We start from the raw sequence: 18,040 nt of genomic DNA, 5'->3' as shown, positions 1-18,040 counted from the left end.
TTTTTTACCCCCCAATTTCGTGGTATCCAATTGTTAGTAATTACTATCTTGTCTCATCGCTACAACTCCCGTACGGGCTCGGGAGAGACGAAGGTCGAAAGCCATGCGTCCTCTGAAACACAACCAAACCAAGCCGCACTGCTTCCTAACAGAGCGCGCATCCAACCCGGAAGCCAGCCGCACCAATGTGTCAGAGAAAACACCTGGCGACCTTGGTTAGCGTGCACTGAGCCTGGCACGCCACAGGAGTCGCTGGTGCGACCTTGGTTAGCGTGCACTGAGCACTGAGGAGTCGCCGGACCGGAAGGTCCGTGCAATATATGCCATTTAGCAGACGCTTTTATCCAAAGCGACTTACAGTCATGTGTGCATACATTCTACGTATGGGTGGTCCCGGGAATCGAACCCACTACCCTGGCGTTACAAGCGCCATGCTCTACCAACTGAACTACAGAAGGACCACAGTGCAAAAGAGCCTGGGCGCAAACCCAGAGTCTCTGGTGGCACAGCTAGCAATGTAATAGTGTTTATTTAACTACATTTTAAAGTTTTTTTGTTTTTTTTGTGAAAAATCTGATTTTAGCGTCATTCTTTTACCATACATTTGCCCTAAATCAATTCCTAACCAACTCTACTACAGCAACAGAACAAGTTGACCTTTAGTTTCTCAGTCTCTCCCAATTACAAGCGTTACCTCTGCAGTGGCCCAGGTGGCCCAGACGGGGTAGAAGGAGAAGCAGCGATGCTCATTCTGATGCCACCCGGCTGGGCATGGTGACTGGGAGTCCACCCCTTCCACCTCCTCCTCTGTAGTGTTCACCACCCCCGGGGCAGCATCCAGCCCTGGAACAACAACACACACCGACAGTATGTACTGTTCAAGAGCTGTGCTTGACTTTTTTTTACCTGGTACATTGGAAGCAATCAATGGAATAATCCCAAAAGTGCAAACTAAGCTAGATGAAGTAGCACCTCAAATACTGTATAGCATCTAGAGTTGGGTTTGACTAGATACAATGCTATTTTACTGTAAACAAATTGACAACAGACTTTCAGCAGGCTTCAACATGCACAGCGTTAACACAGATGGTTGATGATTGGCTGAGTGAAATTCATGATCAAAAGATTGTAGGAGTTGTTTTGTTAGACTTCAATGCAGCTTTTGACATTATCAATCGAAGTCTATGGCTTTATACCTCCTCCTATAATGTGGATAAAGAGTTACCTGTTTAAATAAATAACTATTTGTACGTAAGAATTTGTTCTTAATTACAAACCTGCCTAGTTAAATAAAGGATAAGAATTTGTTCTTAACTGACCTGCCTAGTTAAATAAAGGATAAGAATTTGTTCTTAACTGACCTGCCTAGTTAAATGAAGGTTAAATCAAATAGAGAAATGACAGAACAGACAGTTATTTATCTTTGAATTAAACTCTTTACACAAACACACTGCTTGATTTCAAGTTTCATATTCACCTGTTGCGAGGTGCAGAGCCATTACTACACAACAAAGCAGCAGAGACATTCTGCCAACCGCTCTACAGAGGAAACAATGATATTACATTACATAACAACTTAACTCTACATTTAATAACCTCTAATAGTGTTAAAGGGATCCTGGATACCATTTTAATGACTCTGTGTGCATTAGGAAGGAAGGTAGTGGTTGTTTCACGAGCAAATGCTATTTAGCATTAGCACAATGACTGGAAGTCTACAGGTATGGTAGCATTGCTAATGTACCTGTAGACTTCCAGTCATTGAACTAGAATCGTACATTATGAATTTAACATAATTTATTTGAAAATGAACTCGCATAACATGACGAAACGTAACACAAATGAACTGTTAACTGACATAAGTTAACATGAGCAGCTCCATCTGTAACGTAGCACATTACCTGGACATGAATCAGAGAATGCTGAGAGTAACACAGTGACAGTAGTAGTAGTAGCTTGGTCTTGGTAGAGTAGCTCAGAATCAGAGAATGTTGAGAGTAACACAGTGACAGTAGTAGTAGTAGCTTGGTCTTGGTAGAGTAGCTCAGAATCAGAGAATGTTGAGAGTAACACAGTGACAGTAGTAGTAGTAGCTTGGTCTTGGTAGAGTAGCTCAGAATCAGAGAGTGTTGAGAGTACCTGAGCTGGCTAGTAACACAGTGACAGTAGTAGTAGTAGCTTGGTCTTGGTAATGCTCAGAATCAGAGCATGTTGAGAGTACCTGAGCTGGCTAATGCTTCTGGCTTGGACTAGTGACTGTTGAGGAGGAGGAGTGAAATGAGATGATGTAAGGAGAAGAGATGAGGAAATGATGAGGTACTGCAGAACAGCAACCAGCCCATATCCTCCTCTCTACACTAGTGGGTGTGTCCTAAAAGCCTCAGCCCTGCCCACTCTCATTATCAGTCAGACTAGAATCACATCAACAACCTGCTAGTTCTAACAACACATCTCCTGTTCTGACAGACTAGAATCACATCAACAACCTGCTAGTTCTAACAACACATCTCCTGTTCTGACACACATCTCCTGTTCTGACAGACTAGAATCACATCAACAACCTGCTAGTTCTAACAACACATCTCCTGTTCTGACAGACTAGAATCACATCAACAACCTGCTAGTTCTAACAACACATCTCCTGTTCTGACAGACTAGAATCACATCAACAACCTGCTAGTTCTAACAACACATCTCCTGCTCTGACAGACTAGAATCACATCAACAACCTGCTAGTTCTAACAACACATCTCCTGCTCTGACAGACTAGAATCACATCAACAACCTGCTAGTTCTAACAACACATCTCCTGCTCTGACAGAAGACACAGAGAAAACCCTCAATTCAAAGTTCTTTGTTTCTGGCCATTTCGAGCCTGTAATCCAACCCACAAATGCTGATGCTCCAGATACTCAACTAGTCTAATGAAGGCCAGTTGTATTTCTTCTTTTAATCAACACGAAACAGTTTCAGCTGTGCGAACGTAATTGCAAAAGGGTTTTCTAATGATCAATTAGCCTTTTTAATATGATAAAGTTGGATTTGCTAACACAACGTGCCGGCACAGGAATGATGGTTGCTGATAATGGGCCTCAGTTCACCTATGTAGATATTCCATAAAAAATAACCTGTTTCCAGCTCCAATAGTCACTTACAACATTAACAATTTCTACACTGGACCCATTGAAAATAGGGTGTAGTCCTCCCTGAGGCAGGAGAGTTTCAGGCGAGTGGTGGACCGGTTCAAGCTGCCGCAGCTGAGCTACCATCCTGAGAATCCCGAAATTTATGGCAGATTTACCCCCGGGCCATCGATCAGTTTCACCTTTTCTCCCTCCTCTTGCGTGCAAATCATCTTGCACCTATCATATTCGGGCCCAGCCATGAATAAAAACACAATTAGACTAACACTATTAGCTTGCTAGCCAGTACATTCCAAGCCTCAGGTCAAGTTGGAGAGGGTCTGTTGTCCGGGTCTCTGGCAGTCTCCATGGGGGTGCCACAGGGTTCAATTCTTGGACCGTCTCTCTTCTCTGTATACATCAATGATGTCGCTCTTGCTGCTGGTGAGTCTCTGATCCACCTCTACGCAGACGACACCATTCTGCATACTTCTGGGCCTTCTTTGGACACTGTGATAAACAGGTTATCACTCTCAGGGCTTTTGGGCTAGGCGGCCAGACATTTTACTGACTGCCAGGCTCAGACCACTTGGAAAACCCTCTGTGAGTTCTCAAAAACTTCTAGCATAATACGTCACGTTAGTATGTTGCTGGTGTTTTTTATTCGTTTGGCATGTGAGTTCTTAGCTTATTTTAGTCTGTGTTTAGCCTCATCTACAGTGCTTTTATTTCTTCGTTTGGATTTTTATTTATTTATTTCACCTGTATTTAACCAGGTAGGCAAGTTGAGAACAAGTTCTCATTTACAATTGTGACCTGGCCAAGATAAAGCAAAGCAGTTTGACACATACAACGACACAGAGTTACACATGGAGTAAAACAAACATAACATGGAATAAAATACAGTAGAAATAATAATAATACAGTAGAAAAATAAGATCTGGTTTAGATAAAACAATGAAAAAAAAACATACATTTTTTATTTTTATATCATCATCTTAAAAATGAACAAGACAAAACAAACATTCAGATAGGATGATGGGGACAATTTCAGTGAAAAATATAAGAGGGCAACAGTACTTGTGCAAAGTTTCAGGAAGAAAAAAAACAAGGAAGAAACCTAGAGAGGAACCAGGCTTTTCTAGCTGTGCCGAGTGGAGATCACAGTGGTTGTGGAGGGTGCAACAGCACCTCAAGAGTAAAAATGAACAGTTTAGGGTTCCATAGCCGCAGGCTATGAATTCACACAGGACACCGGATAAGACAGGAAAAGTACTCCAGATATAACATACTGACCCAGCCCCCACCCATTTTGCCATATAACCCCACCAACTTTGCCAAAACTCTAGACAATATTCTGCTGCTGATGCCAGATACAATAGCAGTCTCTTTCTGATGTAGAGCAGAGGGTCACTGAGCATGTGGTGCATGTGATGGGAGACTTCATCTTGCAAAAAACAAAATGTTTTGTGTTAAGCTATAAAAAATGGATTTAACCGAACAAAATACCATTCATTGTGTAACAATGAGCCTTGGGATTGCAACCAGAGCAAGATCTTCAAAGGTAAACGATTTATTTCAATGCAATCTGTGATTTTGTTACGGAAGTGCTGGCTGAATAAGTAGTTTATCGCAGCGTATTCTTTCGCGATAAATACTTTTTAAAATCTGACAACGCAGTTGGATTAGCAAGATTCTAGGCTTTCGAACCATGTGAGACACTTGTATTTTCATGAATGTTTAATATGACTATTTATGTAGCGATCACCGTATGTTGTCGAATTTAATCCCACTAACGGGTTTGTTGCGCAGAGAGGTTAAATGTCTTACTCACGTCAGCCACGGAGAGCGAGACAGCCGTCCGGAACAGCAGGGGCTCTCATATATAGCTCAGTGTTCACCCCGGAGCGAGCACAGAAGGCATTTAGCTCATCAGGGTAGTCACTGGGCAACTCACGGCTGGTTCTCCATTTATAATCCGTAATAGTCTGCAAGCCCTGCTACACCTGACTAGCGTCAGACCCGTTGTAGTTGGATTCCGTCTTAATCCTACACTGAGTAAACAAAACATTAAGAACACCTGCTCTTTCTATGACATAGACTGACCAGGTGAATCCAGGTGAAGGCTATGATGTCACTTCAACCGGTGTAGATAAAAGGGAGGAAACAGGTTTAAAGAAAGATTTTGAACTCGATATTAGGAAGGTGTTCCCTAATGTTTGGTATACTCTGTGTATATCGTTCTTCTGCATGTTTTACAATAACAACATATTAGTAGTATTGACTGAGATCTTATATGGACCACTGATTTCTCCAGATGCCATGTTGTGAGATCCCGTTCCTGGAAAGTGGTAGCTCAGACATGAGGTCTGGAGATGACAGCCTTTAGCCCAGCGTGGATGTCTCCTTTAATCCATGCTTTTTGGTTTGGATACGTACAGTCAAAGTGGGGACGTCTTCATCGATGCAATAATTAATGAAAGTCCTTGATGTGGTCGGGGACATATTCCAGTCTGTAAGAAACAGTCTTATAGCATAGCGTCCGCTTCATCTTGACCAGTTCCGTACTGAGCACGTCACTGGCACTTCATGTTTGAGTTTTTGCTTGGAAACAGGAAGCAGAAAGATAGAATTGTGGTCGGATTTGCCATATCCTACCCAACCCATGGACTCTTACCCCCAGCCCCAAGCAGCCCGTGCCAGAGCCCGAGCCACTTACCAGTACAGAGCATATGATTTTTTTTATTTAACCTTTATTTAACTAGGCAAGTCAGTTAAGAACAAATTATTCTTTACAATTAGGGCCTAGTAACAGTGGGTTAACTGCTTTGTTCAGGGGCAGAACGATAGATTTGTACCTTGTCAGCTCAGGGATTAGATCATTAATTAGATCTACTGTCTCTATTATACTATGACGTACCAGCTAGATCTACTGTCTCTATTATAATGTGACAGACCAGCTAGATCTACTGTCTCTATTATATTATGTCAGACCAGCTGGATCTACTGTCTCTATTATATTATGACAGACCAGCTAGATCTACTGTCTCTATTATAATGTGACAGACCAGTTAGATCTACTGTCTCTATTATAATGTGACGTACCAGCTAGATCTACTGTCTCTATTATAATGTGACAGACCAGCTAGATCTACTGTCTCTATTATATTATGTCAGACCAGTTAGATCTACTGTCTCTATTATATTATGTCAGACCAGCTGGATCTACTGTCTCTATTATATTATGACAGACCAGCTAGATCTACTGTCTCTATTATAATGTGACAGACCAGTTAGATCTACTGTCTCTATTATAATGTGACGTACCAGCTAGATCTACTGTCTCTATTATAATGTGACAGACCAGCTAGATCTACTGTCTCTATTATATTATGTCAGACCAGTTAGATCTACTGTCTCTATTATATTATGTCAGACCAGCTGGATCTACTGTCTTTATATTATGACAGACCAGCTAGATCTACTGTCTCTATTATAATGTGACAGACCAGTTAGATCTACTGTCTCTATTATAATGTGACGTACCAGCTAGATCTACTGTCTCTATTATAATGTGACAGACCAGCTAGATCTACTGTCTCTATTATATTATGTCAGACCAGTTAGATCTCCTGTCTCTATTATATTATGACAGACCAGCTAGATCTACTGTCTCTATTATATTATGACAGACCAGCTAGATCTACTGTCTCTATTATATTATGTCAGACCAGCTGGATCTACTGTCTCTATTATATTATGACAGACCAGCTAGATCTACTGTCTCTATTATAATGTGACAGACCAGTTAGATCTACTGTCTCTATTATATTATGACAGACCAGCTAGATCTACTGTCTCTATTATAATGTGACAGACCAGTTAGATCTACTGTCCCTATTATATTATGACAGACCAGCTAGATCTACTGTCTCTATTATATTATGACAGACCAGCTAGATCTACTGTCTCTATTATACTATGACAGACCAGCTAGATCTACTGTCTCTATTATATTATGACAGACCAGCTAGATCTACTGTCTCTATTATACTATGACAGACCAGCTAGATCTACTGTCTCTATTATATTATGACAGACCAGCTAGATCTACTGTCTCTATTATATTATGACAGACCAGCTAGATCTACTGTCTCTATTATATTATGACAGACCAGCTAGATCTACTGTCTCTATTATACTATGACAGACCAGCTAGATCTACTGTCTCTATTATATTATGACAGACCAGCTAGATCTACTGTCTCTATTATATTATGACGTACCAGCTAGATCTACTGTCCCTATTATATTATGACAGACCAGCTAGATCTACTGTCCCTATTATACTATGACAGACCAGCTAGATCTACTGTCTCTATTATATTATGACAGACCAGCTAGATCTACTGTCTCTATTATATTATGACAGACCAGCTAGATCTACTGTCTCTATTATATTATGACGTACCAGCTAGATCTACTGTCCCTATTATATTATGACAGACCAGCTAGATCTACCGTCTCTATTATACTATGACAGACCAGCTAGATCTACTGTCTCTATTATATTAGGACAGACCAGCTAGATCTACTGTCTCTATTATATTATGACAGACCAGCTAGATCTACTGTCTCTATTATACTATGACAGACCAGCTAGATCTACTGTCTCTATTATACTATGACAGACCAGCTAGATCTACTGTCTCTATTATACTATGACAGACCAGCTAGATCTACTGTCTCTATTATATTATGACAGACCAGCTAGATCTACTGTCTCTATTATATTATGACGTACCAGCTAGACCTACTGTCACAGTTATATTATGACAGACCAGCTAGATCTACTGTCTCTATTATATTATGTCAGACCAGCTGGATCTACTGTGTCTATAATATTATGACAGACCAGCTAGATCTACTGTCCCTATTATATTATTACAGACCAGCTAGATCTACTGTCTCTATTATATTATGTCAGACCAGCTGGATCTACTGTCTCTATTATATTATGTCAGACCAGCTAGATCTACTGTCTCTATTATATTATGACAGACCAGCTGGATCTACTGTGTCTATAATATTATGACAGACCAGCTAGATCTACTGTCCCTATTATATTATTACAGACCAGCTAGATCTACTGTCTCTATTATATTATGTCAGACCAGCTAGATATGCTGTCTCTATTATATTATGACAGACCAGCTAGATCTACTGTCTCTATTATATTATGACCTACCAGCTAGACCTACTGTCACTATTATAATATGACAGACCAGTTAGATCTACTGTCTCTATTATATTATGACAGACCAGCTAGATCTACTGTCTCTATTATATTATGACAGACCAGCTAGATCTACTGTCTCTATTATATTATGACGTACCAGCTAGACCTACTGTCACAGTTATATTATGACAGACCAGCTAGATCTACTGTCTCTATTATATTATGACGTACCAGCTAGACCTACTGTCACAGTTATATTATGACAGACCAGCTAGATCTACTGTCTCTATTATATTATGTCAGACCAGTTGGATCTACTGTGTCTATAATATTATGACAGACCAGCTAGATCTACTGTCTCTATTATATTATGACAGACCAGCTAGATCTACTGTCTCTATTATATTATGTCAGACCAGCTGGATCTACTGTGTCTATAATATTATGACAGACCAGCTAGATCTACTGTCTCTATGATATTATGACAGACCAGCTAGATCTACTGTCCCTATTATATTATTACAGACCAGCTAGATCTACTGTCTCTATTATATTATGTCAGACCAGCTAGATATGCTGTCTCTATTATATTATGACAGACCAGCTAGATCTACTGTCTCTATTATATTATGTCAGACCAGCTAGATATGCTGTCTCTATTATATTATGACAGACCAGCTATATCTACTGTCTCTATTATATCATGACCTACCAGCTAGACCTACTGTCACAATTATATTATGACAGACCAGCTAGATCTACTGTCTCTATTATATTATGACAGACCAGCTAGATCTACTGTCTCTATTATATTAGGACAGACCAGCTAGATCTACTCTCTCTATTATATTATGACAGACCAGCTAGATCTACTGTCTCTATTATATTATGACAGACCAGCTAGATCTACTCTCTCTATTATATTATGACAAACCAGCTAGATCTACTGTCTCTATTATATTATGACAGACCAGCTAGATCTACTGTCTCTATTATATTATGACAGACCAGCTAGATCTATCCTCTCTATTATATTATGACAGACCAGCTAGATCTACTGTCTCTATTATATTATGACAGACCAGCTAGATCTACTGTCTCTATTATATTATGACAGACCAGCTAGATCTACTGTCTCTATTATATTATGACAGACCAGCTAGATCTACTGTCTCTATTATATTATGACAGACCAGCTAGATTTACTCTCTCTATTATATTATGACAGACCAGCTAGATCTACTGTCACAATTATATTATGACAGACCAGCTAGATCTCCTGTATCTATTATATTATGACAGACCAGCTAGATCTACTGTCTCTATTATATTATGTCAGACCAGCTGGATCTACTGTCTCTATTATATTATGACAGACCAGCTAGATCTACTGTCTCTATTATAATGTGACAGACCAGTTAGATCTACTGTCTCTATTATAATGTGACGTACCAGCTAGATCTACTGTCTCTATTATAATGTGACAGACCAGCTAGATCTACTGTCTCTATTATATTATGTCAGACCAGTTAGATCTACTGTCTCTATTATATTATGTCAGACCAGCTGGATCTACTGTCTCTATTATATTATGACAGACCAGCTAGATCTACTGTCTCTATTATAATGTGACAGACCAGTTAGATCTACTGTCTCTATTATAATGTGACGTACCAGCTAGATCTACTGTCTCTATTATAATGTGACAGACCAGCTAGATCTACTGTCTCTATTATATTATGTCAGACCAGTTAGATCTACTGTCTCTATTATATTATGTCAGACCAGCTGGATCTACTGTCTCTATTATATTATGACAGACCAGCTAGATCTACTGTCTCTATTATAATGTGACAGACCAGTTAGATCTACTGTCTCTATTATAATGTGACGTACCAGCTAGATCTACTGTCTCTATTATAATGTGACAGACCAGCTAGATCTACTGTCTCTATTATATTATGTCAGACCAGTTAGATCTCCTGTCTCTATTATATTATGACAGACCAGCTAGATCTACTGTCTCTATTATATTATGACAGACCAGCTAGATCTACTGTCTCTATTATATTATGTCAGACCAGCTGGATCTACTGTCTCTATTATATTATGACAGACCAGCTAGATCTACTGTCTCTATTATAATGTGACAGACCAGTTAGATCTACTGTCTCTATTATATTATGACAGACCAGCTAGATCTACTGTCTCTATTATAATGTGACAGACCAGTTAGATCTACTGTCCCTATTATATTATGACAGACCAGCTAGATCTACTGTCTCTATTATATTATGACAGACCAGCTAGATCTACTGTCTCTATTATACTATGACAGACCAGCTAGATCTACTGTCTCTATTATATTATGACAGACCAGCTAGATCTACTGTCTCTATTATACTATGACAGACCAGCTAGATCTACTGTCTCTATTATATTATGACAGACCAGCTAGATCTACTGTCTCTATTATATTATGACAGACCAGCTAGATCTACTGTCTCTATTATATTATGACAGACCAGCTAGATCTACTGTCTCTATTATACTATGACAGACCAGCTAGATCTACTGTCTCTATTATATTATGACAGACCAGCTAGATCTACTGTCTCTATTATATTATGACGTACCAGCTAGATCTACTGTCCCTATTATATTATGACAGACCAGCTAGATCTACTGTCCCTATTATACTATGACAGACCAGCTAGATCTACTGTCTCTATTATATTATGACAGACCAGCTAGATCTACTGTCTCTATTATATTATGACAGACCAGCTAGATCTACTGTCTCTATTATATTATGACGTACCAGCTAGATCTACTGTCCCTATTATATTATGACAGACCAGCTAGATCTACCGTCTCTATTATACTATGACAGACCAGCTAGATCTACTGTCTCTATTATATTAGGACAGACCAGCTAGATCTACTGTCTCTATTATATTATGACAGACCAGCTAGATCTACTGTCTCTATTATACTATGACAGACCAGCTAGATCTACTGTCTCTATTATACTATGACAGACCAGCTAGATCTACTGTCTCTATTATACTATGACAGACCAGCTAGATCTACTGTCTCTATTATATTATGACAGACCAGCTAGATCTACTGTCTCTATTATATTATGACGTACCAGCTAGACCTACTGTCACAGTTATATTATGACAGACCAGCTAGATCTACTGTCTCTATTATATTATGTCAGACCAGCTGGATCTACTGTGTCTATAATATTATGACAGACCAGCTAGATCTACTGTCCCTATTATATTATTACAGACCAGCTAGATCTACTGTCTCTATTATATTATGTCAGACCAGCTGGATCTACTGTCTCTATTATATTATGTCAGACCAGCTAGATCTACTGTCTCTATTATATTATGACAGACCAGCTGGATCTACTGTGTCTATAATATTATGACAGACCAGCTAGATCTACTGTCCCTATTATATTATTACAGACCAGCTAGATCTACTGTCTCTATTATATTATGTCAGACCAGCTAGATATGCTGTCTCTATTATATTATGACAGACCAGCTAGATCTACTGTCTCTATTATATTATGACCTACCAGCTAGACCTACTGTCACTATTATAATATGACAGACCAGTTAGATCTACTGTCTCTATTATATTATGACAGACCAGCTAGATCTACTGTCTCTATTATATTATGACAGACCAGCTAGATCTACTGTCTCTATTATATTATGACGTACCAGCTAGACCTACTGTCACAGTTATATTATGACAGACCAGCTAGATCTACTGTCTCTATTATATTATGACGACCAGCTAGACCTACTGTCACAGTTATATTATGACAGACCAGCTAGATCTACTGTCTCTATTATATTATGTCAGACCAGTTGGATCTACTGTGTCTATAATATTATGACAGACCAGCTAGATCTACTGTCTCTATTATATTATGACAGACCAGCTAGATCTACTGTCTCTATTATATTATGTCAGACCAGCTGGATCTACTGTGTCTATAATATTATGACAGACCAGCTAGATCTACTGTCTCTATGATATTATGACAGACCAGCTAGATCTACTGTCCCTATTATATTATTACAGACCAGCTAGATCTACTGTCTCTATTATATTATGTCAGACCAGCTAGATATGCTGTCTCTATTATATTATGACAGACCAGCTAGATCTACTGTCTCTATTATATTATGTCAGACCAGCTAGATATGCTGTCTCTATTATATTATGACAGACCAGCTATATCTACTGTCTCTATTATATCATGACCTACCAGCTAGACCTACTGTCACAATTATATTATGACAGACCAGCTAGATCTACTGTCTCTATTATATTATGACAGACCAGCTAGATCTACTGTCTCTATTATATTAGGACAGACCAGCTAGATCTACTCTCTCTATTATATTATGACAGACCAGCTAGATCTACTGTCTCTATTATATTATGACAGACCAGCTAGATCTACTCTCTCTATTATATTATGACAAACCAGCTAGATCTACTGTCTCTATTATATTATGACAGACCAGCTAGATCTACTGTCTCTATTATATTATGACAGACCAGCTAGATCTACTGTCTCTATTATATTATGACAGACCAGCTAGATCTACTGTCTCTATTATATTATGACAGACCAGCTAGATCTACTGTCTCTATTATATTATGACAGACCAGCTAGATCTACTGTCTCTATTATATTATGACAGACCAGCTAGATCTACTGTCTCTATTATATTATGACAGACCAGCTAGATCTACTGTCTCTATTATATTATGACAGACCAGCTAGATCTACTGTCTCTATTATATTATGACAGACCAGCTAGATCTACTGTCTCTATTATATTATGACAGACCAGCTAGATCTACTGTCTCTATTATATTATGACAGACCAGCTAGATCTACTGTCTCTATTATATTATGACAGACCAGCTAGATCTACTGTCTCTATTATATTATGACAGACCAGCTAGATCTACTGTCTCTATTATATTATGACAGACCAGCTAGATCTACTGTCTCTATTATATTATGACAGACCAGCTGGATCTACTGTGTCTATAATATTATGACAGACCAGCTAGATCTACTGTCCCTATTATATTATTACAGACCAGCTAGATCTACTGTCTCTATTATATTATGTCAGACCAGCTAGATATACTGTCTCTATTATATTATGACAGACCAGCTAGATCTACTGTCTCTATTATATTATGTCAGACCTCTATTATATTATGACAGACCAGCTATATCTACTGTCTCTATTATATTATGACAGACCAGCTAGATCTACTGTCCCTATTATATTATGACAGACCAGCTAGATCTACTGTCTCTATTATATTATGACAGACCAGCTGGATCTACTGTCTCTATTATATTATGACAGACCAGCTAGATCTACTCTCTCTATTATATTATGACAGACCAGCTGGATCTACTGTGTCTATAATATTATGACAGACCAGCTAGATCTACTGTCCCTATTATATTATTACAGACCAGCTAGATCTACTGTCTCTATTATATTATGTCAGACCAGCTAGATATGCTGTCTCTATTATATTATGACAGACCAGCTAGATCTACTGTCTCTATTATATTATGACCTACCAGCTAGACCTACTGTCACTATTATAATATGACAGACCAGTTAGATCTACTGTCTCTATTATATTATGACAGACCAGCTAGATCTACTGTCTCTATTATATTATGACAGACCAGCTAGATCTACTGTCTCTATTATATTATGACGTACCAGCTAGACCTACTGTCACAGTTATATTATGACAGACCAGCTAGATCTACTGTCTCTATTATATTATGACGTACCAGCTAGACCTACTGTCACAGTTATATTATGACAGACCAGCTAGATCTACTGTCTCTATTATATTATGTCAGACCAGTTGGATCTACTGTGTCTATAATATTATGACAGACCAGCTAGATCTACTGTCTCTATTATATTATGACAGACCAGCTAGATCTACTGTCTCTATTATATTATGTCAGACCAGCTGGATCTACTGTGTCTATAATATTATGACAGACCAGCTAGATCTACTGTCTCTATGATATTATGACAGACCAGCTAGATCTACTGTCCCTATTATATTATTACAGACCAGCTAGATCTACTGTCTCTATTATATTATGTCAGACCAGCTAGATATGCTGTCTCTATTATATTATGACAGACCAGCTAGATCTACTGTCTCTATTATATTATGTCAGACCAGCTAGATATGCTGTCTCTATTATATTATGACAGACCAGCTATATCTACTGTCTCTATTATATCATGACCTACCAGCTAGACCTACTGTCACAATTATATTATGACAGACCAGCTAGATCTACTGTCTCTATTATATTATGACAGACCAGCTAGATCTACTGTCTCTATTATATTAGGACAGACCAGCTAGATCTACTCTCTCTATTATATTATGACAGACCAGCTAGATCTACTGTCTCTATTATATTATGACAGACCAGCTAGATCTACTCTCTATTATATTATGACAAACCAGCTAGATCTACTGTCTCTATTATATTATGACAGACCAGCTAGATCTACTGTCTCTATTATATTATGACAGACCAGCTAGATCTACCCTCTCTATTATATTATGACAGACCAGCTAGATCTACTGTCTCTATTATATTATGACAGACCAGCTAGATCTACTGTCTCTATTATATTATGACAGACCAGCTAGATCTACTGTCTCTATTATATTATGACAGACCAGCTAGATCTACTGTCTCTATTATATTATGACAGACCAGCTAGATTTACTCTCTCTATTATATTATGACAGACCAGCTAGATCTACTGTCACAATTATATTATGACAGACCAGCTAGATCTCCTGTATCTATTATATTATGACAGACCAGCTAGATCTAATGTCTCTATTATATTATGTCAGACCAGCTAGATCTACTGTCTCTATTATAATATGTCAGACCAGCTAGATCTACTGTCTCTATTATATTATGACAGACCAGCTAGACCTACTGTCACAGTTATATTATGACAGACCAGCTAGATCTACTGTCTCTATTATATTATGTCAGACCAGCTGGATCTACTGTGTCTATAATATTATGACAGACCAGCTAGATCTACTGTCCCTATTATATTATTACAGACCAGCTAGATCTACTGTCTCTATTATATTATGTCAGACCAGCTAGATATGCTGTCTCTATTATATTATGACAGACCAGCTAGATCTACTGTCTCTATTATATTATGTCAGACCAGCTAGATATGCTGTCTCTATTATATTATGACAGACCAGCTATATCTACTGTCTCTATTATATTATGACCTACCAGCTAGACCTACTGTCACAATTATATTATGACAGACCAGCTAGATCTACTGTCTCTATTATATTATGACAGACCAGCTAGATCTACTGTCTCTATTATATTAGGACAGACCAGCTAGATCTACTCTCTCTATTATATTATGACAGACCAGCTAGATCTACTGTCTCTATTATATTATGACAGACCAGCTAGATCTACTCTCTCTATTATATTATGACAGACCAGCTAGATCTACTGTCTCTATTATATTATGACAGACCAGCTAGATCTACTGTCTCTATTATATTATGACAGACCAGCTAGATCTACCCTCTCTATTATATTATGACAGACCAGCTAGATCTACTGTCTCTATTATATTATGACAGACCAGCTAGATCTACTGTCTCTATTATATTATGACAGACCAGCTAGATCTACTGTCTCTATTATATTATGACAGACCAGCTAGATCTACTGTCTCTATTATATTATGACAGACCAGCTAGATTTACTCTCTCTATTATATTATGACAGACCAGCTAGATCTACTGTCACAATTATATTATGACAGACCAGCTAGATCTCCTGTATCTATTATATTATGACAGACCAGCTAGATCTAATGTCTTTATTATATTATGTCAGACCAGCTAGATCTACTGTCTCTATTATAATATGTCAGACCAGCTAGATCTACTGTCTCTATTATATTATGACAGACCAGCTAGATATGCTGTCTCTATTATATTATGACAGACCAGCTATATCTACTGTCTCTATTATATTATGACCTACCAGCTAGACCTACTGTCACAATTATATTATGACAGACCAGCTAGATCTCCTGTCTCTATTATATTATGACAGACCAGCTAGATCTACTGTCTCTAATATATTATGACAGACAAACTATATCTGCTGTCTCTATTATATTATGACAGAGCAGGTATATGTACTGTCTCTATTATATTATGACAGACCAGCTAGATCTACTGTCTCTATTATATTATGACAGACCAGCTAGATCTACTGTCTCTATTATATTATGACAGACCAGCTAGATCTACTGTCTCTATTATATTATGACAGACCAGCTAGATCTACTGTCTCTATGATATTATGACAGACCAGCTAGATCTACTGTCTCTATGATATTATGACAGACCAGCTAGATCTACTGTCTCTATTATATTATGACAGACCAGCTAGATCTACTGTCTCTATTATATTATGACAGACCAGCTAGATCTACTGTCTCTATTATATTATGACAGACCAACAATATATGCTGTCTCTATTATATTATGACAGACCAGCTAGATCTACTGTCTCTATTATATTATGACAGACCAGCGAGATCTACCCTCTCTATTGTATTATGATAGACCAGCTAGATCTACTGTCTCTATGATATTATGACATACCAGCTAGATCTACTGTCTCTATGATATTATGACAGACCAGCTAGATCTACTGTCTCTATGATATTATGACAGACCAGCTAGATCTACTGTCTCTATAATATTATGACAGACCAGCTAGATCTACTGTCTCTATTATATTATGACAGACCAGCTAGATCTACTGTCTCTAATATATTATGACAGACAAACTATATCTGCTGTCTCTATTATATTATGACAGAGCAGGTATATGTACTGTCTCTATTATATTATGACAGACCAGCTAGATCTACTGTCTCTATTATATTATGACAGACCAGCTAGATCTACTGTCTCTATGATATTATGACAGACCAGCTAGATCTACTGTCTCTATTATATTATGACAGACCAGCTAGATCTACTGTCTCTATTATATTATGACAGACCAGCTAGATCTACTGTCTCTATTATATTATGACAGACCAGCTAGATCTACTGTCTCTATTATATTATGACAGACCAGCTAGATCTACTGTCTCTATTATATTATGACAGACCAGCTAGATCTACTGTCTCTATTATATTATGACAGACCAGCTAGATCTACTGTCTATTATATTATGACAGACCAGCTAGATCTACTGTCTCTATTATATTATGACAGACCAGCTAGATCTACTGTCTCTATTATATTATGACAGACCAGCTAGATCTACTGTCTCTATTATATTATGACAGACCAGCTAGATCTACTGTCTTTAATATATTATGACAGACCAGCTAGATCTACTGTCTCTATTATATTATGACAGACCAGCTAGATCTACTGTCTCTATTATATTATGACAGACCAGCTAGATCTACTGTCTCTATTATATTATGACAGACCAGCTAGATCTACTGTCTCTATTATACTATGACA

The 18,040-nt window shown here is 37.9% G+C and overlaps 1 protein-coding gene across 4 annotated transcripts in view; it reads right to left on the bottom strand.

Annotated features, from left to right (window-relative positions):
- The window catches only part of LOC123995964, a 73,390-nt gene that overhangs the window by 54,300 nt on the left and 1,050 nt on the right, over positions 1-18,040 (bottom strand). For 2 of the 4 annotated variants that reach the window (XM_046299615.1, XM_046299614.1), the window contains exons 2-3: positions 1,478-1,539; positions 695-843 (exon numbers count right to left, since the gene is read on the bottom strand). In XM_046299615.1, the coding sequence (XP_046155571.1) occupies positions 695-843; positions 1,478-1,526 (198 nt within the window). In that variant the 5' untranslated portion in view covers positions 1,527-1,539. Of the gene's footprint in view, positions 1-694; positions 844-1,477; positions 1,540-1,901; positions 2,051-18,040 lie in introns of those variants that run through there. The other 2 variants (XR_006831926.1, XM_046299613.1) reach the window with 2 other exon arrangements.

This window comes from Oncorhynchus gorbuscha, linkage group LG14, assembly GCF_021184085.1.
Source record: "Oncorhynchus gorbuscha isolate QuinsamMale2020 ecotype Even-year linkage group LG14, OgorEven_v1.0, whole genome shotgun sequence".
In the NCBI taxonomy this organism is placed as follows: Eukaryota; Metazoa; Chordata; class Actinopteri; order Salmoniformes; family Salmonidae; genus Oncorhynchus; species Oncorhynchus gorbuscha.
Note: the sequence above shows the minus strand (reverse complement) of the source record. Positions and strands in the feature narration are given on the sequence as shown.